The sequence below is a fragment of the Coturnix japonica genome, chromosome 2 (genome assembly GCF_001577835.2).
Source record: "Coturnix japonica isolate 7356 chromosome 2, Coturnix japonica 2.1, whole genome shotgun sequence".
Taxonomy (NCBI): domain Eukaryota; kingdom Metazoa; phylum Chordata; class Aves; order Galliformes; family Phasianidae; genus Coturnix; species Coturnix japonica.
This window is the reverse complement of record NC_029517.1, coordinates 122673850-122700849: the sequence shown is the minus strand read 5'-3', so window position 1 is coordinate 122700849 and position 27000 is coordinate 122673850. Positions and strand designations below refer to the sequence as shown.

At 41.0% G+C, this 27000-nt stretch overlaps 1 protein-coding gene across 2 annotated transcripts in view; it reads left to right on the top strand.

Moving 5' to 3' along the window:
• Positions 1-27000, top strand: part of SAMD12 (sterile alpha motif domain containing 12) — a 168413-nt gene that overhangs the window by 68348 nt on the left and 73065 nt on the right. For both annotated transcript variants that reach the window (XM_015856215.2, XM_032442891.1), the window contains exon 4: positions 10671-10811. In XM_015856215.2, coding sequence (XP_015711701.1) covers positions 10671-10811 — 141 coding nt within the window. The remainder of the gene's footprint in view (positions 1-10670; positions 10812-27000) is intronic.

The window sequence follows — 27000 nt, the reverse complement described above, 5'->3', positions numbered from 1 at the left end:
TCTTATTTTTAGCATTGCTTTTGAGGATATCTGAACTGTTTTGAGGTGCTTGTCTGAAAGGAAGCCTCTCTCTACCAGGGACAGTGCAGGCGTATAGTACTGACTTCAAGAAGTTCTTGTACTTTTAAAATGCAATCCTTAAAACTAATATCCATGACCCATAGGACTCTTTTAATTGAGTATTCTTACATGAATTCACCATATTGCTGGCTAGTTGATTTCTTTCAACGGCATAATTATAACTGAGAAGGTGGACCTGCTGGAGCCTGGTAATATGATGTAGCAGCTCCCATGGCTGTGGTAGCTGGGGGAAACAGGTGGAAGGTCACTGGCTGGGAGAGCCATGGAAAAACAGAGTGCAACAAAGATATCACCTAAGATGGCTCATTTTCGGAGAACATTGAGGACCGGAAGATATGTAGCACACAGAACTGGCTCAGAACTAGGAAAATAGAAATTACAAAATTATTTGTGTGGTTCTGGAGGGAATTGAGAAAGGCAGTGCTAACGTGAGCTTCTCAGACTTATCACTGACCACTTCTTAAGTTTGTCAGAAAGAAACAATTTCGTATCTTGGTTGCTGCTAATTTTGTATGTGAAAATGCAATTTTGTTAAAGATTGTGTTATTTTTCATCCATATCCTGCACATGCTTGCAGCTCCAAGTACAGAGGAAGAGCAGGAAGATGCAGGAGAACTGTGACTTGAGAGGGCCTTTATGGAAATAAACTAGTTTTATTGTAGACTTGATGGCAGCAGTAACAATAGTCATCTTTTCCTCTTGTCAGAACAATAAACAGAGATGATGTGAAAAGAAAGGATGCAGATAATATTCAGAAAGAGTCTTTGTTTACACAGGGCTTTTTTTGAGTTTAATCAGACATTAATTGACCAGTATGACAGTGTTTGCTTTCATAACCTTTACTATAGAGCTGGCCTCATCCAAGATCCAACAAATAATGAATGATAAAGAGACAGGAAGTCATCTTACACTTGTTTGATGATGTTAACAAATAAAGGCAAGTCCAAAGCTAGTTTGATACGTGAGCAAATCTAAAATGTCTTCCTGTGCTATTGTGCTCTTCCACTGAAGGAATATTGGGAGAGTAGGCCTCTCCCATTCCAGTGACTTACCATAAGCTAATTCCTGCAGCTTCATGGAGGTGTGCTGCTTTACATATGCATATCGGTTGAAGAGTTTCCCTTGGTCCTTCTGTTCCCCATCATTTAAAGCTATTCTCTCCACTACTTTATTCCTTTACTAACATCCCGTATGTCTCCTATCCATGTAAGTAGGTCTGCAGTTGAGAGGTGTTAATTGTATCAGAAGTACCCAGCAGCTACTGATGGCAATTTTGGGAAAAAAACTGTCCTTTGTCTATGCTGATAGTTACCCCTATGCTAGTACACAGATTGATGAAGTGTTTGTTTCAGTGATAATTCGGATAGAATATATATATATGTATATAGTTTTTACTTCTGAAGCAATTGAATCTTTCCTAGTGGGATTCTAGTTGGGCAAGTTGCAGTTTACCTACAGTCTGCACCTGGCTCTGGGCTAAAATAATGAATAAGACAAGCCAGATTGTACTGCTTTTGCAAGAAAAGCTGTGAATTTGCCACAAGGCATTGATGATGAAGCTACTGATGGGCCTGGTTGACGGGGGATGAGATGGGCACAAGAAAGAGTTGTGTGCTCTTAAATTCTTGTGTAAAAATCTGGGACTGTGTAAGATCTGATGGGTTATCAAGAACAGTGTCATTAAGTCATATCAAGTTAATTTTGAAAATATTACTAATTTTTGGGTTGTACACTTCTTTTACAAACGGTTCCTGAACCCATCTTCCTCAATTGTGTTCATGTCCATCTGTCCTTTATTTAACTAACTTTTGGTTTAACAGTTCTCTTTCCCTGATATTCGTCTTCCTCCACTGCCATCGTGAGGCTGTTTTCGTTCTGTAGGTGGCTTTACATTTTTCAAGCCTCCTCGCATGAAATAATTACACCATTCCTCACTATGAAGTCATAGCCTCTCTCTGTGTCTGTTCTTGTTTGAATTCCTCTTTCCTGAGTGTGTGATGGGAATTTTATGCTGTCTCACCAGCACTTGAACAATGGTATTAATGTCTCTATCTCTGTCATGGAAATTTCTTACCTGCTAAGTCCTATGAGGCTTGTTTTTAAGCACTGAAGTGAAGAGAAGCAAACAAAAGGAAAGCTGTGATCAGACCATTTCAAACCCAGTGAACTAGAATTGTGAATGTTAGTAGAACCAAAGAGATAAATAAAAAAAGAAAGTCTGAATTTGTTCTGTGCAGAAACCAGAGAGACAGATTATTACCAATTAAGAATATTCTCTAATGTCAACAACATAAAATAGTGTTTCTAGCCTGTAAATATTTTTTCAAGTTTTCAGCTTGGATAATTTATTGCTTAGTGTTCCTGTTTTTCTAGGTTTGTTAGGCGTGTCCATCCATAAAAGTGATCAAAAGGCATATGACAGAGGCTTAGAAATCATGGAAGGAACAGACAAACTGGCTGTGGAATTGTTCACCAAATACTATAACACATAAACTAGGGAACTCTTGAAGAAGTTAGTAAGAAATCAATATAAAACAGGTGAAAATGGACAGCAAGCTTCTCAAATTTGCTACCCCAGCAGGCTGCAGAGGCACACAGTGTCAGCAGGATTGAAAAGACAAATTTATGGACGTGAAGACAGTAAGTAGGTGCTAAAAATGAGGTACTCGCTATTATCCCTAGTGTAACAGTTTTGGATGCTGGCAAAGTACAAGAGGAATTACTTCAGAAAGTAACACTCCCAGCAGCTCTGCCTTAACTCGTCTCCTACTGCCACTCTGAATACAAAGCTGAATGAGCTGCTGGTCTGGCAGTAGGGAGTTTTTAATGTGTTTGTGTTCTCTGTCTTTTTCTTTCTTTCTCAGTTGAATTCTGTGCTCTGTGGTAAGTAAGCTGAATATCTTGTCTTGGTATTCATTTATGCCTATCGGGGTAGTCAGGAGACAAGACCACCTTTCTTTGCCACGTTTTAAACACATTGTTCCCCTCTTGGTTTGTCATCTTCATTAGTGGTAATTAGTCATAATTCTTCAAGGTTTTGAGTGAGACCAAATTCATTTGCTCTCTATCTGCCTTCATCTTTCTGCATTTCTTCAGTTCTTTCCACACTTTTAAAATAAATCCTTTCTTACTTATTCATTCTTCTTCATTACAAGTATACTTTCAAGACTTCTAGCATGGTCTCCCTCTAGATGTCTGTGAACTGGCAGTCAATGAGGCCTCACAGGCTCAGGGAAAAGAAGCCGTAAGCTCTACCAGTGAGGGGAGGTATGAACATTTCTTGTTAGGTACAGCAGACTGCACCACATTCCTTGCTCTAGGGCCAATGCCAACCTCATTGGACCAATGCTTATACTCCTATTAATGTTTTGTGGCACGCAATGTTTCTCCCTCCATTCAAATTTTCATCTAATCCCAGACTGATCAAATGAGATCTGCAACAGCTAAGTCGTATTAGAAGAAATTAGGCCATCAATCCATTATTAAGCTGGAAAATATTTTATGTTCTGCAGCTGCCCTCAGGGTGTCTCAGAAGATTCCACAGCTGCACTTCCCTGAATGTGAGAGGTCTGAGTTTTAGGTGCTAAAAGATGCATAGAGATACTAAGAGCGATTATTTTTTTTTTAAAGTGTCTGGTTCCCTGCTGTGCAATTAATGAGAGCCAAGATGTAGGTGTTTGCAACTACAATCTGTATTGTTTTGTTGGCCAAGAAGCTTTTGGAGAAAAAAAAAATAAAAATTTGGTTTAATCAATGCATGTAGGTACTGCTTATATATAAAACAGCCTTTAAAGAGGTAGCACTTGTTCTTTAGTTTGGGGAAGTGTTCCTGGAATGTAAGTAAAGTTTCTTTTCTCGTGTCCTAGCAGAGATCAGTGTAAACTGTTTGAAAAACCTTATGCTTATTATGGGTACTGCTCTTGATAATATATTCTGTCCAACATGTTCTGAAAATTAATAATCTAGCCCCAATATTTACTGTATAGCAGTCTATTTTGTCTCTGATGCTTGCCAAAATTACCATCTTTTGTGTATTCTTATTCATTTTCTCTATTAGTCTGCTCTTTTCCAATGAAATTAGATCCTAATCTTGAGATCCTTCACAAAGGCAGAATCACAGCAGCAGAGAATAGCTGGATTTGAAAGGCACTTCTGGCAACCATCTTATCCTGTCCCTGTGCTCAAAGCAGGGGCAACTACAGCTAGGTGCTCAGAACCACATTAAGTTTTTTGCATTTCCAAAGACAGAAACTTCTCAGTCTCTCTGGGCAACTGGGTTCAGGTTCAGTAATCCTTGCAGAGTCCTTAACACCTTCAGATATCTACAGTTACAGGAAGTAAGATAGTGAAACATCTGAAATCCTTAGCTGATTGCCAGGGCCTTGGCCTTTGTAACTAGCTGGCTTTGGTGATTGTGATCCAGTCATCAACTGTACCTTTTTGAAGGCATGACTTAGTTGCAGTATAGTAAGTTATTAAGTTCTGGCTTGGATTTTGTTGTTTTGAATGTTGAGGGAAGATGGTATGGAGAGGACTGGATTCTCTTAGTTCAGGTCACTTCCTACATTCTGGAAATGTCAACTGCAGCCTTTGGATATTTGCCTTCTTGCTTCATCACTGCCTGAGGAGGTCACATTGGATTTGGTGCAAGAAGGAGTTAACTTAAGGCAGCTTGTAAAAGCTGCTGCAAACAGTATGAGTCAAAGACAATTTTTTCCAATGGCATTGCACTTTGAGCCAAAGCCGCAGAAGAACTGGCATGCCAGGAGCTGAAAAGAGACGTCTCTGTGTTGTGCATACTCAACTTCCAAAGGCAGTGACTCGATAGAAAACTGCTTTGAATGTGAAATAAGGAGGTGCCTGGGGGAAGTAAAGAGTAGTGACTATATCCATGGCCCAAAAGAGGTGGGCTACACTGATGAGATGCATGGCTTTTTTCTGTCCTTTCATATTATTGCTGCTGACTCGCTGCCCTAAGATGACATGGGTGTTGTCACTCTTTAAACTAATGATTTGTTTATTTTTTGTTTGCTTTCAGCTACTAGATTGACATTACAGACCATACTGCTAGACTGCTGTACATCCATTGTAAATTGCTTTAAGATGTTTTAGTGTGATAAGGTGATATAAAAATTGAAGTCATTATTACTATCTCTATCACCAGGGGAATTGGACAGCTGGCATTGATCTGTAAGGAACTAATTTCCATAGTTTGCTATTACATTAACCCATAGAATTCTTCTTGTTTATGGTTTCAAAGAAAAAATTCCTAATCAAAAGGTCATCATCTTCCATAGTATTGAGTGCAAGAGAGACAAGGAAGGGCAGAAAATGCATGAACCCTGTCATTTTTCATTTACTCAGTAAGATCTAGTGTGGTTAATAATAAATCCCTGTACTTAACATTACATCATAGCAAGATCCTACCAACCACTTCACAGAACTACTTCTGAGTGAAATCTAGCAGTAGTGAAAGGGATGGTGCTAGCTACTTGGTTTGGGGCAAATATTATGTGTCTTCACTTTATCTTTAATTAAAATAATCATAAAAATTCTGTACCCATGTTGCTGTTTTATAAAGAAAGAGATTAATTAAGCGCTTTATCTTGCTGTGTTAAGTAACACTTTGCGATGAGCTAAATAGCACCATTCTTCCAAAAGCCCCAGTAAATGTCAGCAGAAAGGCTACTGTGTTGAGGAGGGAGGAAGTTGTTCCTTACAGTTCTCTTCCGCTTTCAGAATAAAAAGTCTGAAAAGAATCAAGGAAGGGATTTTTAGTAATTAATAATGCCTGCAGTCAGAACTGCAGGAGGTAAAGTGTTGAGACTGCTTAAAAAAATGAACCAGGCAATGTGCTGTTTCACTGTGGTATCAGTGAAGCTCAGTGTGCTTTGGTAGTCTTGGCCATGGCATCTTTGGACAGGCACGTACATGCATGGGGAATCTAGGAGCAGTGGAGGGCCACAGGACACTCCTCTGTGTACTATCTCACGGCACTGGGGAAGGTGAAAGAGAGGATTTTTTTTCCTAAGGTAAAACTGCTTGATGGTTTGGTTTTCTGTTTGGTCCAAAGATAGTGTTAGTGTCTTTAGTGCTGGGTCAGCCAGTGTGCTGCCTTCCTTCTCTGTATTCATGGCATGGCAGTGTCCTAAAGATGGAGTCAGAGTTCTCTAGCAGAATCAGGGGAGAGTGGATTGGTTGATTATTTTTTTAAATTTCTACAGTGTGCGTGGGAGAAGATAAGTCATGGATAGTGAATGATTGCCTGCAAGGACTAGAACTGGGCAATCTTTCACATAGAATCAGGGAATGGTTTGGGTTGGAAGCAATCATTAATATCACTAGTTCTGACCCCCATGCTATAGGCAGGGACACCTCCCAGTGGATCAGGTTGCTGAAGGCCCCGTCCATCCTGGCCTTGAATGCCTTTAGGGTGGGGACATCCACAACAGAATCACAGAATTGCAGGTGTTGGAAGGGACCTCAAGAGATCAGTGAGTCCAATCCCCATGCCAAAGCAGGTACCCTACAAGAGGTCACACAGGCAGGTGTCCAGACTGGTCATGAATATCTCTGTAGAAGGAGACTCCACAGCCTCTCTGAGCATCCTGTTCCAGTGATCACCTTTACGATAAATGAAGTTCTTCTTACGGTTTGGCATGTTCCAGTTTTAGGTCATTACTTCTCTCGCTACACACAACCAAGAAGAGCCCAGCATTTTCCTCCCACCTCCCTTTAGATATTTATCAATATTTATCAGATCCCCTAATGGTCTTCTTTTCCCCAGGCTGAACAGACCCAGGTTACTCAACCTTTTCTCATACAGGAGATGCTCCAGGCCCTTTGTCATCTTTGTGGCCCTCCACTGGACTCCTTCTAGGAGATCCCTGTGTTCTTTGAACTGGGGAGTCCAGAACTGGACACAGTATTCTAAATGTGGCCTCACCAGGGCAGAGTAGAAGGGGAGGATCACCTCCCTTGACCCACTGGCCATGCTCTTTTTAATGCACCCCAGTACGCCATTGGTCTTTTTGGCCAGAAGGACACACTGCTGGCTCATGACCAACCTGTTGTCCACCAGGACCTCCAGGTTCTTCTCTGCAGAGCACTTCTTCAGCAGGTCATCCCCTAATCTGTACTGATGCATGTGGTTATTCCTCTCCAGGTGCAAGATTACACTTTCTCTTGTTTAACCTCAATAGGTTCCTTCCTGCCCAATTCTCCAGTCTGTCCAGGTCTTGTTGAATGGTAGTACAGCCTTCCAGTGTGTCAGCCATTCCTCTCAGGTTTGTATCATCAGCAAACTTGCTGACGGTGGACTCTATCCCCTCACCCATGGCATTGATGAAGATGTTGAGCAAGAGTGGACCCAGCACTGACCCCTGGGGAACTACCATTAGTTACAGGCCTCCAATTAAACTCTGGTGCTGCTGGTGACAACCCTCTGAGCTCTGCCTGTCAGCCAGTTGTCAATCTACCTCATCATCTACTCATCTATCACAGATTTCCTAAATTTTCTAACAAGGAGGCTGTGGGAGACAATGTGATATGCCTTGGTGAAGTCGAGGTAGACAACATCCAATTCTTTCTCCCCATCTACCCAATTTGTGATGAGAGCACAGAAGGCTACTAGGCTGATAAAGCATGATTTCTGCTTGGTGAATCCCTTTTAACTACGCCCTCTGCATAACATTCTCTTCCAGTTAATTGGAGAGAGTATTCAGAATTCTGTCACTTTTCTAGGGTCAGAGGCTGAGTGGTCTGTAGTTTCCTGGATCCTCCTTCTTGCCCTTTTTGAAGCCTGGACTGACAATGGCTATCTTTCAGTCCTCAGGCACATTGCCTGTTTGCCAAGACCTTTCAAAGTTGATAACGGTTCGGCAATCACTTCTGCCAGTTCTCTCAGTGCATTCCTTTGAGGATCATGGATTTGTGTGCATTGATTTTGGCTAGACGCTCTCTGACCAGATCCTTCCCCACCAATGAGAAGACTTCCTTTCCCCAGTCTCTCCAGGGTAGACTCTCAAGTTCATTTTTCTCCAATTTCATGACCAGGATGTTTTGTGGGACAGTGTCAAACACTTTGCATAAGTCCAGGTAGATGACACTAGTTGCTCACAGAATCATTAAGGCTAGAAAAAGCCTCAAAGATCATCTAGTCCAACCATCCATTTACCACCAGTGTTACCCACTAAACCACATTCCTTACCATGTCTACACATTTCCTGAATACCTCTAGAGATGGTGACTCCACCACCTCCCTTGGCAGCTCATTCCAATGCCTGACTACTCTTTAGGAAAAGAAGATTCTTCTAATATCCAACTTGAACCTCCCTGGCACAACTTGAGGCCACTTTGTCTTTTCATATCACTAGGTACTTGAAGAGGCTGACTCACACCTTGCCACAACTTCCTTTGAGGCAGACAGAGTGGGCAATAAGATCACCCCTGAGCCTCCTTTATTCCAGACTGAACAATCCCAGTTCCCTCAATTGCTCCTCATAAGACTTGTACTCCAGTCACTTCACCAGCTTTATTACCCTTCTGTGGGCAGAGTCCAGGGCCTCAATGTTTTCCTTGTAGTAATGTGCCCAAAGCTGAACATGGTACTCAAGATGCAGCCTCACCAGAGAGGAGTAGGGCGTGCAGGGAGATGGTCAGATTCACTCCAACTGGCACTTGCACTACTTCTGATACAAGCCAGGATGCCATTGGCCCTCTTGGCCACCTGGGCACACTGCTGGCTCACGTTCAGCTGAATGTTGTCCAGCACCCCCATGTCTTTTTCCTCTGCGTGGTCTTTTAGCCACTCTGCTCCAAGCCTGTAGTGTTGCCTGGCATTGTTGTAGACAAAGTGCAGGACTCAGCACTAGGTCTCATTAAGTTTCATCCCACTGGCTTCAGCCCAGCTATCCAGCCTTTCCAGATCCCTCTGTAGGGCCTTCCTACCCTCATGCAGATCCTTCCTCCCAACTTAGTGTCATCTGCAAATGTATTGAGAATGCACTCAGTCCCCTCAGTCAGGCCATCAGTAAAGATATTGAACAAGACAGGCCCCAGTACTGACCCCTGGAGAACACTACTTGTGACCACTTGCCAGTTGGATTTAACTCCATTCACCACCACACTCTGGGCCTTGCCCTCTAGCCAGTTCTTTACCTGGCAAAGAGTGTACCTGTCCAAGCCATGGGCTGTGAGCTTCTCTAGGAGAATAACAGACAAGGTCAAAGGCTTTGCTTAAGTCTCGGCAGACCACACCAACAGCCTTTCTCTAATCCACCAGGCAGGTCACTCGATTATAGAAGGAGATGAGGTTGGTCATGCAGAACCTGCCTTTTGTGAACCCATGCTGGCTGGGCCTGATCCCCTGGTTGCCCCACAAATGCCATGTGGTCTCACTTGAGATAATCTGTTCCATAATTTTCCCTGGCATTAAGGTCAGGCTGACAAGCCTGTACTTCCCTGGATCCTCCTTATTCTTGTAGATGAGTCACACTGGCAAGTCTCCACTCCTCTGGGATCTCTCTGGTTGACCAGGAACTCTGATAGGTGATGGAAAGTGGCTTGGAAACCACCTCAGCCAGCTCCCTCAGCACCTTTGGGTGGATTCCATCTGGCCTCATGGACCCGTGACTGTCTAGGTGGAGTACAAGGTCTCCTAAATGTTTCTAGCTGAAATGTATGGGCTTTATTCTTCTCCCCATACCAGACTTGCAGGTCAGGGGTAGAGTATCCTGAGGATAACTGGTCTGACTCTCAGCAGCTTCATCACTGAACTATCACTAAAGAGTAGTAATCGGAGTGTCAGTCCAGACCAGGAAGATTTTTCGTCATGTCACTGAGTTGGGCTGCAGGGAGGCAGCACATTCCCTCTGGTTGGGGTCTTGCTGACCCATTGGGCTCTCCATTCTCTTCAGAAGGGAGTCACCTGTGACAATTACCCTTAATTCCCTTGCCAGAGGCAGTCCTATAGTTAGGCAAATATCATTTTCAGGAATCAATTAGATATAACTGAATATGCACAATGACATGTAAGATATTATCCCCTCATCCCCCTTCTTTGCTCATTCTTTGTACTGTGTGGAGGGATTTGGAAGGCTAGATCTCTAAGTACAGGGCCCTTCTGAGAGGTGTTGCTATTAAACTGTAAACATGTCTAAATTGCAGTAATATTCATCCTCATTACACCTTAAATTGGTCAAATAGCTTGAATTCACTTTCAAGTCGTGTTTTTTTGACAGTAGTTTAGATGCTTGAAAATAGGTGAGGGTATGTTTAGACACCTGGATCAATTGTAGACTTGTTAGGGGGACCAGCTGGCACTCAGCTACAGCAACTGGTCATCTAAAATGGTCGCAGTTATCTATTTTACATGCCTTAAATGTCTCACAAAGCATCAATACAATACATGAAATTAGAAGAAAGGGAAGAGTTAAACACAGATCCTTGACTGTAAGACAGTATCTAACTGATGAGACTGTATCACTTCAGACTGAGAATTTTTGCTGTAGGAAATTAGCCTGTCAGAGTAAGAATATTGCATTAGTGAAAATCCTTGGGTAATTTTTCTTTTTGATTCTTGCATCCAGGCCGTGCTTTGCTGAGACTTACTGACAAAAAGCTTGAACGAATGGGCATTGCCCAGGAAAGCCTGCGACAGCACATTCTGCAGCAAGTCCTTCAGCTGAAGGTGAGAGAAGAAGTCCGAAACCTCCAACTGCTTACACAAGGTATGAACAATAATTTTGGTGTGAGAAGCTATTGAGATCAGGTAGAAGTTTGCCTGAGGGTGTAAAAGGTGACTTGACATTCTAATGCAAGAAATGATGCGTGAAAATGTCTCACAGATTCCACATACTTTCCAAGTTGGAGAGAAAAGGTAAAATAACGTGTAAACAACAGAGTTGTTCAGCTGCCTGTTCTGAATGATGAGTAGTCTCCGTCTATAGCTTGAGAGTAGCCTTACTTAAATGTCTGCTTCCTAACATGAAAATAATTACGCGTAAAGGGTGCAAGTAGAGAACATGCTGTCTTTATAGACATTGTACGTTTTTCATTGTTTACTTTCATTATAAGATGAAAAAATAATCTCTTTAACCTCTCTTATGGTAAGAGCTGTCAGTAGAAAATTACCTGTTGGACTCAGCCTTTTGCAGGTGGTTGATTCCTTTTTCATGTTGGAGAAATTTTATTGACTTGAATAGATTTGCTTCTAATTTATGCTGATAAACAAAGCAAAACTGGGCTTGATATGGAGATCTTGGTTAGGAAGGAGACAGGCAAGCAGGAGCAACAAAAAACTTTGTACCTTTTTTCCAAATGAGGTTAAGATGTTTTATATTGACTTGCATTATTAGCACTCTATTAAGGCTTTTTAACAGCTGTGGTAACACAGAAGAAAAGCAGTCATTGTGGTAAAAGCATAAAGTGACATTTATACATCTTCTAATACATATCTGCAATACTTTCTCAATGTTAAACATTGCTTGGTAGTCCAGTGAGATAGCATAAACCACACACTTCTGTGTTTTTTTGGTTCAGCGCCTGTTATATGTCACATCATATGAAAAAATAGAGTTCTTCAGTACATGCAGTGTATTTTTAACAAAATGTCCTTCACACATGGCATTATGTTCCCGATTAAGCCTTTCTCACTGTGTTTGGGGGAAAACTCTCCGATTAGTTGAGTAAGCTGCATTTTATCTGAACAAGCTCATGTCTTAGCTGAATATTCCTTCAGGCTTTGTGTCATGTACGTTGTGATGAGGAGCTCTAGGGCTCCTTTATATCACTGTGATCTGTGAATATGACTTCACCCCATCTTTTATTGTGTCAACACCATGCTCATGCTAAAGTATCAGTGCCATCCCCAGTTGTGTAAAGCCCTTCCTCCTCCATTCATCCTTTCATCCACAGTTCTTAAATCTTTTTCTCTGATATTGGTTGTTTTCCCTCTTTCCCGACATATGATTGTTAAGAGAGTTTACAGACTGCAGTGTTTTGGTCACCAGCCGTCACTGGTTTAGTCTAGTTTATTGAAGTTGGGACTGTGAATTTGGATCAGTTGATCACTGTGGGCAGTTCTCTCCATCAACCTGCTTTTGTCATTAAGGACTATATATTTCCAGGCTTCTTGTTCCCCTCTGGACCCATCAACCATGAGTCACAATTAGTCAGACAGTGGTGACGGCCATTTCAAGGAATTTGTCCTTTGAGATTTATTCCTTATCCACAAAGCTGAGGATACAAATTTAGATTTTAGCAGGAACATGAACAAACACATGCTGGACTGTGAAGGAAAGTTTAGCAGTTGATATACAGGTAGGTGTTTAATGTATTCTCTCTGCTGTGTAAAGTGAACAATGTTATATAGTCTGGTTGTATAAAGATGTGCCATGGTACACTTCTGCAGTCCTGCCCCGTGGTGGCATTGGCCGTTCTAGTTTTCTTAAGTAGAGCCTATAGGACTGTACTGTTGTCTACAAAATGTTCCCATGTACACCAGATCTGTGCTATTTGTATGATCCCAGATCAGGGGGTGATGAGTGATGGAATGACAGCAGTATTTCTATTCCTTATCACCTCATTTACACCACGTTGGAGTGTGTCTGTTGAAAGTGCTTGTTTGCAAGTACCAAGATTAAGATACATTTTCACAACTAAGTGCAGTCTGTAAAGCTGTATGTCAGTTGTTCTCTGAAACTAATTCTGTCCTCTTGCCCATTTTCTTCAAACTATGTCCACACTTACTATGGTTTATACACCCCTAATCCCGGTTGTTACTGGAATGGCTTCCCATTAGTCCTTTTCTGTTTTGTAGAACATTTCTGAAGGGTAACACATTTGTGTGCCAACAGTTTCTGTTTTTTGTAAATTCAGCGTGCAAATTGCAGTAGCTACACTGTCCTCTTCTATCCTCCAAAATGTCTTCCTATAAAAGGGGGAAAAAAAACCCTGTATCTCATAATTTACAGCTCAGGAATCTTTAGGTAAAAGAAGCCATTAAAAATTCTTTCAGTATTCATTGAGCATCCCAGCTGGGTTACAAGCAGTAAGGTATTAATCTGGGGCTCGTTGATGTCAGCAAAATGACTGCCACTGACTTTAGTTCAAATCCTGATTGAAGCTGGAGAGAAGAGGGAAAGTTTCAGAAAAGCTTTATGTGGTACTTACCAGATATTTGGGGTGTTTTTGTGTTCTGTTGTCTGCAGAGAAAGTTAACCTCATTTTAAAAGCTCAACAGAAAGGCAGCGTTCTTTTCTGCTTCTATTTTAGAAAATTGCTTAAAACTGCTTCATTCATTTTCATTCAGGACACACCATCCACTGTGTTCGGGGGACAGTAGAGCCAGAACAGTATGCGATTGTCAACTCCTGAGTTTTAGGAAGACTTTTCTTTGGAGTAAGGACTGTTTGATTGAGGCTATTATCAGCAGAAGTGCTATTCCAACCTTTACTAGGATAGAAGGGCACAGACCCAGCTACCAGTCTGTGCTTTTTTCCTAGACTTTAGTGATGTTGAGGAACTAATTTGACAAAACATCTCACAGTGTCTTTTGGGGATAGCGGCGCACTGCTGGAATCACCGTTATTGTGCTGCTTCCACTCTAAACCTGAGTTGAAAGAACATTAAGGGAAAAAAAAACAAAAACCTTACATAACTACACAAAGTAGCTATTTTGAGCTTTTTCAATGTGAGTCCTGGTTTTGTCTAGCATAGAAGAGACTGTCCTCAAAATGGTAGATCAATGTGATATGAGATTCTCAGCAAAGTACGCACAGACAGCAATTGCCCAATAGGGCTGAGCATATGAAGCGCTTTGGGATTTAGATTAAATGATACCTGAATTTAAGGTAAGCTTCTTCCTGAGTTTGATATGGGGCAAAGCGCTACTTGAATATGGCTACAGAATGTTCCATTTTCTTAGAAAAATAATAAAATAAAAAATTGTCCTACTAGCAAAATTTTTAGAATGAGGCTTTGTGCTTCCCTGAAAAGCATCGTGGCTGTTGATAACTGTTGACATTATTTCTTCAGTAAGTTTTATAATTGTCCTGCACCAGTGCTGAGCTAGTGAAAAATGGCTTCCGAGGAAAGATGAAGTTGTGTTGTAGCGATGGATTGTTCACTGGGTTTTAGAGGAAAATCATAACAGAAACATTGCCTTAAGGGTCAGCGTGGTGAGTAAACCACAGCTATGAACCCCACCCCACTGAAAGCTGTTATAAGGATTTTTGTAGTACTAGCAATCTTTTAATACTAGAGTAAAGGCAAGCATGATCAAGCAAAGAAGGCATGAGCTGTTTGACACAGAACCTCCCCAGGCAGTCAGAAACATCGTCCTATTTCCTGTTCATCTTGTCTACTTCTTCCTTTTGAACACTGAACGTTGGACGAATTTGAGTGCTGCCTTTCTTGCTTTCATAACCATATCTGAGGATGTTTGTTGTTTTCCATAATGAAAGCACCGAAGTACTAAACTTAACTCCCATCTTCTGAATTTTCACTCATGAAGACCTTCACTGTTGTAATAAATACAGGACACAGCACCAATAACTGGAAATTGCACACCAGCCTGAAAAGGAACTTGAGCGATCAGAGAGTTTGAGAACATAGGACCTTGTGAAGTGCTGAACTGGAAGGTCATTTGGAGTTAAGAGAACACGGGAGCTTACAGTCCCACTGCTGTGTAGACTTTATGGATACAGTGGTATCTAAATGGTTGTTGTCTGCTATCTTTTGTGTCTTTTGAAGAAGCTTTGCTGAGGATCAGGACTTTTCTTTGTTATCCCTAAAAAGAAGTCAGTAACTGAAGTTTATGATAGAAGTTACACTTCCAGGATGTACTGTTTTCTTTCCTGGGTATGTTCTGGACTCAAGGTTTTGGCACCTGAGGAGTCATGAGTTCCTTCCTCCAGAAATACTCCTTTTCTTGTGCGTAACAAACAGCAGATGTTGCCTATGTGAGCACTCAAGGTAGGCAGTGTGTTTGCCTCCTCAGGCAGCCAGTGGGAGGAAGTGTGTAACGCTTGTGGAATTTGGGTTTCATGTCCCTGTGGTGGTGTTCAGAGGCGTGAAACATTTGAAATGTTGACTGTCCTCTTACCAGGCACCCATTTATTTTCTTTTTATTGTCTTGACCTCACTTTTTTCCCCCCCCAACCCCAATGCTTCCAGCTAGTCAGGAAAAGCCTTTCTTCTCCTAGCACAAATTACTATGCAAATGTGTCTTGCATATGCTGCATACATGGCATCTGTCCAATGCACAGGAAAAAATACTCGGTATTTCAGAAAAGCTCTAGCAAACTTAATTCCTGTCTGATTTCCTTTGCTTTGTCTCCTGTTGTGGTCTAGCACCTCTGATGACCTCATGAGTTGATAACAAAGAATAGAAATATTGGCAGAATTTGTGAATTTGACCCAAAGTCCAGGAATAAACTGCATTCCAGGATTCAACATGCTAAACTGCCTGGTTATATATAAAGAAATGCCGATCTTCTGCTTACTGCTTTTTTTCACTAATGTCCTCATTCTTCTTACTCTCTTCCCTTGTATGTTCTCTACTGTACTGCTGTAGGAATCTTTAGCACTTGTACTAAGTGCTTAACACTTTTCTTCCAAGACCATAAAATGACTTTGCTGCCATCCGTTAAGAGTACAAAAGAGCAGTCTTTGTTGTATTTTTCTCACAGTCAAGGACATATGCAGTACTTAAAGAGGACATAGTCTCGGTAGGCAGAAGCTGTGCTTGTTTCTGAGAGGTTTTTCAGACTGTAGGCACTGTTATGACTTACGAAAATCATTTTTTTTCAGGTTACAAGTATGCACTGAGGATTTCTCTATAGTTTTAATCTACCTGGAATAGGATATTCTTTGTGGAGAGTATATCTGGGCACAGATAAAACGTTTAAACTACATGCATCAGTGACAATGAATATCAGGTTCCATCTATGCCATCAGTTATCGGAATTTCACATTTCTGGTTTCTAACCTGAAGACTATGAAGAATATACTTTGCAGTGTAATCAACAGTCTCTGATAGAGCACTGAAGTACTGTGGTTCTAATAATTACCTTTTAGCTGTTGCTGTGGATGCTAATATATATTCATAGCAAATTGCGAAGAGATTCAGCTGACAGAATAAGTTCCAATACACTGGACAATACATTGCTGTGCACACTGGATGTGTTTAGCACAGAACTGTTGTTCAATATGCATAGTATATTATTTTGGAGTATGAATAAGGAAGCATGTATGCTACTGTGGTATCTGTAGAGATGAACTTCTGTGTCATGATTCTAGCTGTATAATAATATAAGGTGCTTGCATTTTATTTATTTATTTATTCATTTTGTGTGTGTTTCTATAAATAACATTGCAACTCAGTCTAGTAGGAATGCAATATTATCCATTTCATATGATTGCAAGGATACGATTGCAGCTGTCTGATTTTCTTATTGTTTTATTAACGTGGTGTGTTTTTTTTTCATTCCTACTTTTTCAAATTTCTTAGAAATCGGTCTGCTGGAAAATTAGGCCTGGGAAGTTTGGCTCTTCTAAGTTAATCCATACCCAAGACTGTCTTACATATGCAATGAACAGGTCTTAAAACTGCATGCTTTGTATATATGTAAACAGGAAAGAGAAGGAACTCTTTTGCTCAAAATAATAATAATAATAAAAAAAATAGAATATTGCTGTTTGTGCTGTGACCATTCATGGAAGACTTTCAACCAAACAGGAAAGTTTTTAACAGTCAGAGGCTGTAATTTGACAGCAGCTGTTTGTAATCGCTGCCAGTAGAAATCACTTGTTTTCACCCAGCTGAAAAGAACAGGCTGGTAAAAGGGATTCCAGCAATAGGTACAGTTGTTCACACAGAATTGAAATATAGCACATCTACATATTGTAAGATGGTGCCATTTACAATGCAACATGTTTCTCATTTCTAATGAGATTTTTCAGAAGTCAGGCATAGAATAAAAGTAGGATTGATAGTTGTTCTATGAAATAAGTGAAGAAATCAGAGCCCTAACTATACTCTCCTACTCTTTGAAAGCACATAGAAATTTTTGCTGTTGAGCTTCTGATTCAAAACCTGTCTTCATCAGCTAACACCCTTATAGCTAATCTGAGTGAGCAGAGTTGGAAATAAGAAGATAAGAAATGCCCTCCAGGATCAGATCAGCACTCCCCTTCCCAGTACTCCAACACTGGCAGGTGCTGCTTAAGCAGAGTCCATATCCCCGGTGTCAACTCTGTAATCACATCTGGGATCCTCTGGGTAAAGCTCTCTTCCCTCAGATGGGCTTTTGAAGCACCGTATTTCTGGTTTCATGACACTGGTGTTACTGACACCTTGCTTGAATGCGTTCTGTTAGCAAAGTGTTTCTCCATATTGGCACTTCCAAAAAACATGAAAGTCACTTAAAGCCTTTTCTGAATGTATAAAGTAAAGTTTTGCTGTTTTCAATCCCTGAAGGCGAGCACTGCCAAATAAGTTCAAAAGCATTTTTCTTCCCGTTGCTAGCATTTATGGCCTGTGCAATAAAGACTTGTAATTACTGGGAAGAGTCAAAGAGGTGGGAGAAAAACTCACTCCTTATGCCTTCATGAAGGTGCTTTCCTGAGTTGTATAAAACAAATATGTCTTATTTTAAAACTTCTCTTTCTTCATTCACATTCTTTAAAAGCCTTTCTGTAGTGTAATTTTAAAAATGAATGTGGTTCTATTAAAAAACAAAGTTTGCTCTTAATAGCTTTTATGCTTCATATGACAGAGCACCTTCATTTACTCACTCGTACAGTCAGTCAGTAGTGTTGTGAACTGCTTTTTCAGTACTAAGCAGGATGTGGATCTCTGGCATCTTCCATAAAGGAAAGAGTTGTGTGTGCTCTTTTTAACCTCTTTATTTGGCATGATCATAAAGCTCAGGTACTAACCCAGTGTTTTATGGCACGTTCAAGTATGATTAATAATTTTAACTATGCTGGCTCCCCTTTAAGATCAATATTATAGAATTTTTCTAGTCACCATTTGAATGAATTATAATTGCAATTGATTCCCTATGAAATAATACTTCGAAGTGTATTAACAATTATTGCGTGGTCCTTGGCATTAAGGAGTTCAGAATTCTAACAAAATTCGAAGCGGTTTTCGACAAATATTTTGTTTTCTTTGTGTGACCTTTTTGCCACCTGAGATCAGTGCTTATTCAGTATTTCAGTTTCTTAACTTAAGGGCTAATCCCAGCAGATGAAGCTTCAGTAGGGCCGCCACATTTTTCAACATGAACATTAATGAAAATTTGGTCAAAGAATTTTATTTTTTTTTAATCTGTTTTTCTCTTTAGCAGTTCAGCTCCAGCTGTGTTGTGTGATCCTAACATTTACATGCATACAGCTTTGCACAGCGTTACCTTCACAGAACATTTGGAGCTTTTAGCAGTAACAAACACCTCCCGGAATGCTGACTTATGGAAAGTTACCTGTAGGAACAGAGGATGCATTCTGAAAGTCTGCAGTGAGTCGCCCTATGCAGACCTCAGTTACCATCTCTAATGCTGTTCAGCTTTTGTTTTTCATAGTGTAAGACTAAAAGGCTGCGCTTTAGTCAGTATGTACATGGCAATACTGTACATTTCTGAAACTCTTCAACCACACTAAGGTGTCATCCATACCTTAGGACTTAATCTCGGTTAGCCAGTAGTTAGAAAACAAGTTAATTTACATACACTTGGTTTGTAGAGCTGATGTCCTTCTGAAGACAGCCTAATTAGAAGACAGCCAGGCTCAGTAGTGCTCTCATCATTTTATATCTGGGAGCCCAATACGAAATGTCAGGACTCTGACCAGGCATGCTCATTTAATTATACAAGAGAAATGGAGCTCATCCTCAGGAATTATAGGGATAAGCAAGTTAGAGGCTTTCATCTGTGAACAAAAAGGCATGTCAAGTTTCCCCCCTTCAAGCTTATGAAGAGCCTGAACGCTTATACATTGACATGGCCTTAGAGGTCTAAGCCTGCCCCACTAGAAATAGGACTCAGATCTCCCCAGTCAGCTGGTCTGGGATGCCCAGCTGCCACCAGCTGGTGTGTGATGCTCTGAGCTGAATGTGAAGCCTGCTCCACACCTGGGCCTTGAAATGTGTGATTTTGCCTCATTCTTTGCTGAGACCTGTTAGGAAGCTCTGCTGTCATGAGCATCAGTCTGCAGACTCTGAACTCCTCTTCATGTTTGTTATGCTGGGGAGCATCACTGTGTAGGACTTCCAGGCAGTTGGTTTTGAGAGAAAGACTTGGAAAAAAGCTTTCCACAGTGTTTCTTTTCTTTTCAGCCCCTGTCAGAGGTGGAGACAGAGAGGAAATGGTAACCCATTTACTTCCTTCTTTAATATGTTAGCTCATTCCAGCCCTTCTGGAGAAACAGAAACAGAAGACTTGTTTCTATTTCTTTCTGTCCTTCTCTGCATTAAGAACTCCTGAGTAACAGTACTGCAATAAAATGTGATCCAGGAGCATTAACCAGATGCTGGGACCTGAAGAGAGGAATCCAGCATCAAGGATATGTCTAAGAATTAGGAACACCTAAAGCTATCATCTTCATTAAGTTTCTACTGCTTAATGCAGACAGTCATTGTCTAATGACAAGCCTTCAGCCAACTCAATGTATCTATTCTAGTATAGTGAGCGGACAGCAAGAGTAGTTACTGAGAAGGATGCAAGCTGATGTTCACCACTAGCTACAGGTAGGTTTCTCGCAACAACCTCCCTCTGAAAATATGAGACCTCAATTTTGCTCTTAGTTCTGTGAGGGCAAATGAAGGAGTAATGCTCCATTGATTTCAGTGAAACTTGAAACTAGTTAAAATGAGAACAGGATCAACCCCATTTTTCCTCTACAGCATGAGACTACAAAGCCCATTCAAATCAATGAAGGGTACCAATGACTTTGCTGACCTTTGGATCAAATCCATAAACCTTTTTAGTATCTTAATTAAAACCACAAGAACAGAAACATAAGTGTTCTGTTCTCCAGCCCATCACAGTCCTTCTAAAACTGAAAATTTTTGTAAGCCCTTTCCAATTATTGCATCAAAAATACAATATTGATATTTTCTTTTCTTTATAAACCTTTTCCTAGCTATATAATTCCTATTTTTTTTTTCTCTTGGTCCTGAATTTTCTTTCGATGATGTTCACTACCTGTGTTATTTGAAATCCTAATTTCATAATCACTGATGAAAATCAAAACCACAAAACCTGCTTTTTATCTTATTTTTCTATTCCTGTTCTTTACTAAAAGAGCGTAATCAAAGATAAGTACAAGCTCTTTTAGCCTGAGCAGTTTGAAGTGTCTTTATTGCATCTTACATTAGCCAGCCAAAAGTTAGTTGTCCATTTGAAATCATTGCTCACATTTCCTTGGATAATCAATGGAGAATGATAGCCACCTCCTGGGATAATCTGTGCCTTTCTAAAGCAGATGCACCTATCATGGGCAATGCATTGCACCCATCGTTGCTCTTGCCTTTGTCAGCCATCTCAACTGGGACAGATAAAAAGGAATAGAGGAAAAACAAGGCAGTAGACTTTGCTATTTTTTGCTTCTCAGCATGAAGCATATAACAAGTGATGTTACCTACATTTAATTTGCCACCAATCTTCCACTGCCTTAGTATATTAATATTTCAGCTGCTAACTGTACCTGTTAGCAGAATTTGGCTATGCTGTGCTCAAAAACTGATATATATATGTATCATTTATATATATATATATATATATATACTCCTTGCAGCTGGTAGTATCATCTTTCAGATTCTATTACTTTCTATGAAGAATTTTTTACCTACTCTAACTACTGCTCACTGGCAATAGAATTAAAGCACCAAACATAAAAAGCTAAAATTAATAAAATTAAAATTAATAATTTCTGGGTTGAGTGCTTTTGGGGGTAATTTTCTGACTTGTAACTTAAATGTTCCTTTAGTGTGAATCCGCGAGGGACCCGTTTTATATGTTGTCCTGGGACAGGGTTATAAGTTACCTGTTTGTTGGCAGTTTTTCTCAGCTATGAGTGCTTTAATAACTCTTGTTTGATAGATGCTGTCCTCTAAATTCTTCCCCTTAATGTGGATGTGGATATATTATTTTATGACTGCGGCCTTTCTGCCTTTCTTGCCTCTGTGCAGGTGGTTCCAGTCTCACTCAGGTAGGCCGGGACTAGGCTGAGGGCCCAGCTGAAGAATTCATTGCCATCTGAACTACTTGCTTTATGATTCAGAAGTTACTGAACAGATTTCCCTTTCATATAATTAGTACAGGCAACAAAGGTGTCCAGGCAACTCAAAAACTGTGAGCTGCATAGTTCAATTGCACAGAAAAGCCTATACAAAAAGGGCTTGAAATAATAACATAAAAGAGCAACTGGAAAACCAGGCATCTTCATATTTCTTTTGTCTGGGCTTTGTGTGTCTTCCTTAAAGCTCTTGTGCATTCTCATGCAGCTTGCTCGTGTTATTGAATGCTAAAGCCTTTTACCATCTGCCAAAAGGTTTTATTTTGGGGTTTCCTCTCATGTGGGAGGGCGGTTTCCTCCTTCCCTTCGTGCTACTTTCATTGCTATCTTTAGGACTCAGAGCCTACTGGAGACCTTCCTGTCTCCCTTTTATTACATATTCTCATCCTTCCTTGCTGCAAGTTCCTGCCCCTGGGGGCAAAGAATAAAATGAGCACTGGAGCTGCCTTTCTGAGCTGGCTGGCTGGTGCAGGCAGCTTTTGTTTTAAACACAGAGTCCGGTTCCTGGAGTGCGGGTCTGAATGTACTCAGTAGGAAAACTTCCTGGTGTGGGTGTTTTGAGGAACGGCCCCTGCACCAAGGTATGTGTACCTGCCCGGCACTGCACATTTAATGGGCTTCTGCAAAAGAACAACAGAACTGGTGGCATTTTCTCTGAAAGCAGTTCACTCCTCCCTGTTTGTCAGTCTTTTACCTCAGCACATGAATCTCACCCGTTCTGCCACTGTTATGACACCTGCAGCTGTAGCCCTTTCATTTCTTCCTTTTAGAGGAACTTGCAGGTGTTTATTTTTTCTATGCACATATCGATTTCCTATCTTTACTTTACTTGTGCTATAAAGGAAAAGAAATTTGACGTGTTATATTTGCAGAGTGATAGAACTGCATCTTTTTTTTCTTCCTTCTTTTTTCTTCTTCCCTGAGAGCAAAACAGAATAGAGGGCAGCCTGTTTTTTGCAGTTTTTTTTTTCTCCTTTTTTTCCATTGTAGCTGTGGGGGATGCAGGAGCACAGCTGCAGCAGATGTGAGCGCCTGGCTGCCAGACCATGAGCATGGCTGGAGGCAGTGAGTAGCCATCAGGGCCATCCACTGGACTCTGCTGTGGAGCTCCCTGCCATCGTCCTTACTCAGAGGAGATGCTGGATGAAGGACACACAGGGCTCTGCCTTTTCCTTCTAGCCTTTGCCCGCTGGGAGCAAGAGCAGGCTGTCTGAGCACAGTCCTGTTGCTGCCTGTCCTAATTTGCTGTGCGGCTGAGCCTGTGGCTGGAGGCAACCTGATGTGGAGGACTCAGGCTCAGGGAGCAGCACTGGGTGTCAGATCACCTCCTGAGAGCTCTGCCAGAATCCACATCAGCCAGATGATGCCTCTGCTGAGTGGATTTCTGACTTTCCCTTTTTGGTTTTTGCTTTTTTTGTTCACTGGCATTACACCAACCAGCAGGTCAGAGATAGTAATAGGAATGTAATGTAATTTTATTTGTGATTAGCTCATCTCTTGGACCCTGAGATTTTCTAATCTCTCTCTTTCCATCATTACCCAGCTCTGTTTAAAGCTTTATCCTTCTTTAGTTTATTTACTCTCTCTGTAATTGAGAACTTTATTGTTGATCACCATGAAAAATTCTCAGTGCTTAAAAATAAATGATCCATCTCCCAGCCCTTCAGTGCATCTAGTTTTTATGACTGTAGGAATCTATAGAGAGATTGAAATGGGGCTGAGGAGGATGAGGGTGTCCTGGGGTGTTACCTAAAGGGCTGATCTACAAATGAAAAGAGAGCTCGGATTTCTGGTCAGGAGTACCAATGAAACCAATCTTTTTGGTGTTTTTTTTTTTTGCACTGCATATTTGAATGGCATTCCAGGTACTGAGTTGTACAGAGAGGTCAGTGATGCCCATTTCTAACAGCAGAATCATGCAACGTAACACAGCAGACTGGAATGGCATCCTCCTGAAAATTAGGAGGGCTGTGTGAGGAAACTTCAAGCAGGGGGAGATACGTACCCCTTCGTTTAGAAAGGAAGAGTTTTAAATCTCTTTATATTTGGAGTGGGTAGCGATCTTACTGAAATTGACAGGGGAAGGAAAAAAAAATGTTTCCAGTGGATGTATGTCACCCAGGCATTGTCTTCCAAGCAAACACAGCTATCTGTATTCTCTCTGTCACACACATGCACACACGCATACACACTCTAATTGGATAAAAACATAAACAGTAAATTAAGGATGCGATTAAAAATTAAACAGCCATTGCAGAAACCATCAATAGTAAGTGCTTATTAACTTACATATAACGGCATGCTAGTGTGATGGCTTCAAATTGGCTGCTGAAACTGATTTGCAGCTAATAAGGCCAGCTTTCCAAAAGGATATTTCTAGGTTTCAGTAGTCAGACCCTCAGCTTTAATTACTTGTTTTGTTCTTTCACAGTTTTCGTCAGCCTTTTAAAGAAAACTGATAAAATGCATTGCTTTCTTGAACAGCAGTAGGTGATATGCTCAGTCCATCAGCTGTGATGCTTAGCAGAATGAGACAGTGAAGGTCTGATCCCATGTTGTTCCACCTCATGCACTGCAGGACTTGTATGACTTACCTTCATCTCCACCCCATTTTTCTGCAAGGCTTCACCAGGGCCTCTATCTGTTCTGTGATCCACCATGCTGGCTGGTTATGTACTTGTTGAATGATAAACTCAAGTTCTAAGCTGCTTTACACATCTGAGCTCCACGTGCACACCTGGGATGTGCAGAGCACTCCATCTGGCGCTGCACGACAGATGCTAAGGTTTCTGGAAGGGTGATTCCCCTGCTCCACTGTCCCTTTCCATCCTATCTCATAATTGTGCTCTACTCTCTTGCTGACCTGCATATGGAGTCCTGCATATCAGGAGACAAAGCACTTTATCATCTTGATTGATTAGTTTGTGAGGTTTTGAGCTAGAACAAGTCTTTCTGAATAGAAACGTTACAGCCTGGATTCAATACTATCAGCTCAAGGTAAGCTTAAATATTTAGGGGAAAGTTGAAACAAGGTTAAAGACCTCCTGGCAGTGGGAGTAGTCTGGAAGGGCTGAGCAAAGCAGTATCTTTTCCAGTGAACTCTGCCTCCTTGGATATTTGTTTTCCAGATGGGTTGCATAATATGGGTATGTGAACAATATATGGCCAGCTTCCTTGAATGTGGCTGCATGTGGCTGAAACGTGGCTGGGAGATGATTTTTGTCATGCACACCTCCGCCCTGCCAGCTGTTTCTACTCTGGTTCTCCTCAAGCTGCTGTGGTCTGCATTTGAGACAGTCAGTATTTTGGTAGCTGCTGGTGTTGGAGTTCAGTGCTGGCTGCACCCACGCCCTTGGGTAAATGCATTACAAATACCATAGCAGTTGTTGTCCATTCAAGATTGCCTTCAGTTACAGTCAGTCACACCAGTGACTCATGTTGTGAGAACTATGAAGGCTGTTCTGATTGGGAAATACACTGTGGAAGTTTTTGGGTGTAATAGGGAGATAGCATGAGAGACAGGAGCAATAGGAAGGGATGATTTAGCTCTAAGGAAGTAGTGGAGGACATAAGTGGGTACAGGTCAGAAATACAGAGCAGGGAGCCTGTGGCTCCTGTATCCACTCCAGGTACCAGGATCTGAGGCTGGGAATCCAGGATGTGCTTCACTCCTGCTTTGTTCCCTGACTTTGTTGAAGCCTTTCCCTTGTAGTTGCAACCAAGTCCCAAGCACCAATTCTCAGACCATGGAGAGCAGGGTGGAGAAGCCAAGGGCGCACAACATGCCCAGCAGGAATCAAGAAGCAAGGATGGAAACCCTCTGCTTTAGGTTGGCAGAGCTGAATTGTTGTCAGCAACAGAGGGAAACCTCTTCAAAATAATTTCTAGTGTACAGAATAACACAGGGAGCGATTCCTTTTCTTCTGTGTGTCCTGAGGAGCAGATGGATCTGACATGTTTATTGCCTTAAGCTGTCTTGTTTTATCAGCACATTGGATCTAGGTGTCTGACAGATGTGCCTAACAATAAATAAAATGCATCCGTGCCCCCTTGTATGGGTTTTAGCATCCATGCTTCCTATTTAGAACTATTCTCTTTAGTGCCCATCTTACCTAGTGCATGAATGAGGAAGTATTTTCGTATAAAATTTAGGGAAGACAAAGGCACATAAATTGTTACTATGAGAAACTCATCCTGTGAGCTTTAAAAGTCATGTTTGGCACCTTCAGCTTTTTGGTTCAGAGCTGCGTCTGAGGTAGGCAAAATGTCAAACAATGCAAAGAGTCGGGCTGAACCGTGCTGGTCGCAGTGAAGCAAGATTTTGTACGTGTTACAACTTGAATTGCCTGGATCTTCAAGAACTGTGTTACAATTGCAAAAATCATGATATAAAAGTTTTATGAAGACAGTGACATGGTTGCTCAAATGTTATTGCAACACAGCCCTGAATATCAAAAGCTGATTTATTCACATCTGCCCCACTCCCCTGTCTTCCCCAAGCATACACTTGGATTCTACGGGGATGGAGCAATAAGTGTTTCTGTGCGCTTTCTCACAGCAAGGACTCTGTTGTGGGTTTTTTTTAATCCTTGTTCTTAAAATCAAAGACCTAAAACCTGTTCAAATGCTGCAGTATTTCCATTGGTTGCAAAGTGGGTATAAAATATTTACTGTGATTTTTAAAACTGCACGACCTATTTACTTTTTTGAAGAGAAATGGATTGGATTTATTTGAACTTCAGGCAGCAGAGTAATGTTAGATCTTGCAGGTTCTTGTAACTAATTCAATTGGCATTTTTCAACATGTAGCAGTGAGTATTTGCTGCAGAAATGCAAAGGAAGTCAGACAACCAGAGTGGTGAAAGTCACTGGTTAAGCACCTGTTGTTGAAGTGCAAAACTCTTTTTGCTTCTGCAGGTGCAAAGATAATATCTTTTTCATGTTTTTCCAGCTATTTCAATTCAGTGACTAGTTCACTCAAAGGTAGGAAACCACTTGGGAGGAAAAAATGGCTGAGAAGTTTGTTTTCCTCTTTTAATCTTTAAACAAAACTTTTGCGGTAGAGACTTAACATCTCCCAGTTCTGAGATGCTGAGAAATATGTTAGCCAGGACCTGACATTCTGTTCAAGTGAAGATAGTGCTTCCTTGCTTAGCAAGACTGCTTACATAAAAAGTGTAATGATAAGCTTAGTTTTGCCATGATTGTGTAGCTTATTTGGAAAAAAATATATATTCTTCAACATTTTAATTGAATCTCACATTTACACACCAGGTTCTATTTTAAATCTGCTGCTTAAAATGAATCCTCTTTTTTTTTTTTTTCAAAAGGTGTATTCTATCTGTAAATATGCCCAAGCATAACGAGAATGTAAGCAGTGAAAATCAATCAAGGATAGTATATAAAAGTGCTAATTATGTAAATAAATATGTGTATGTTGTGTTAACTGAAAAAGAACTGCCGTATTTATTTATTTATACATACTACGTTTGTTTAAATTAAATCAACGTACTGGCAAGTTCAGTATTACATCTGGGGCTTGGGACAAGTAGTTTCTGCAATTTTTGTGTAGTTGTCACGGGTTAGTTAGATTTACCTATGCCCGTGACAGGGGAAGCC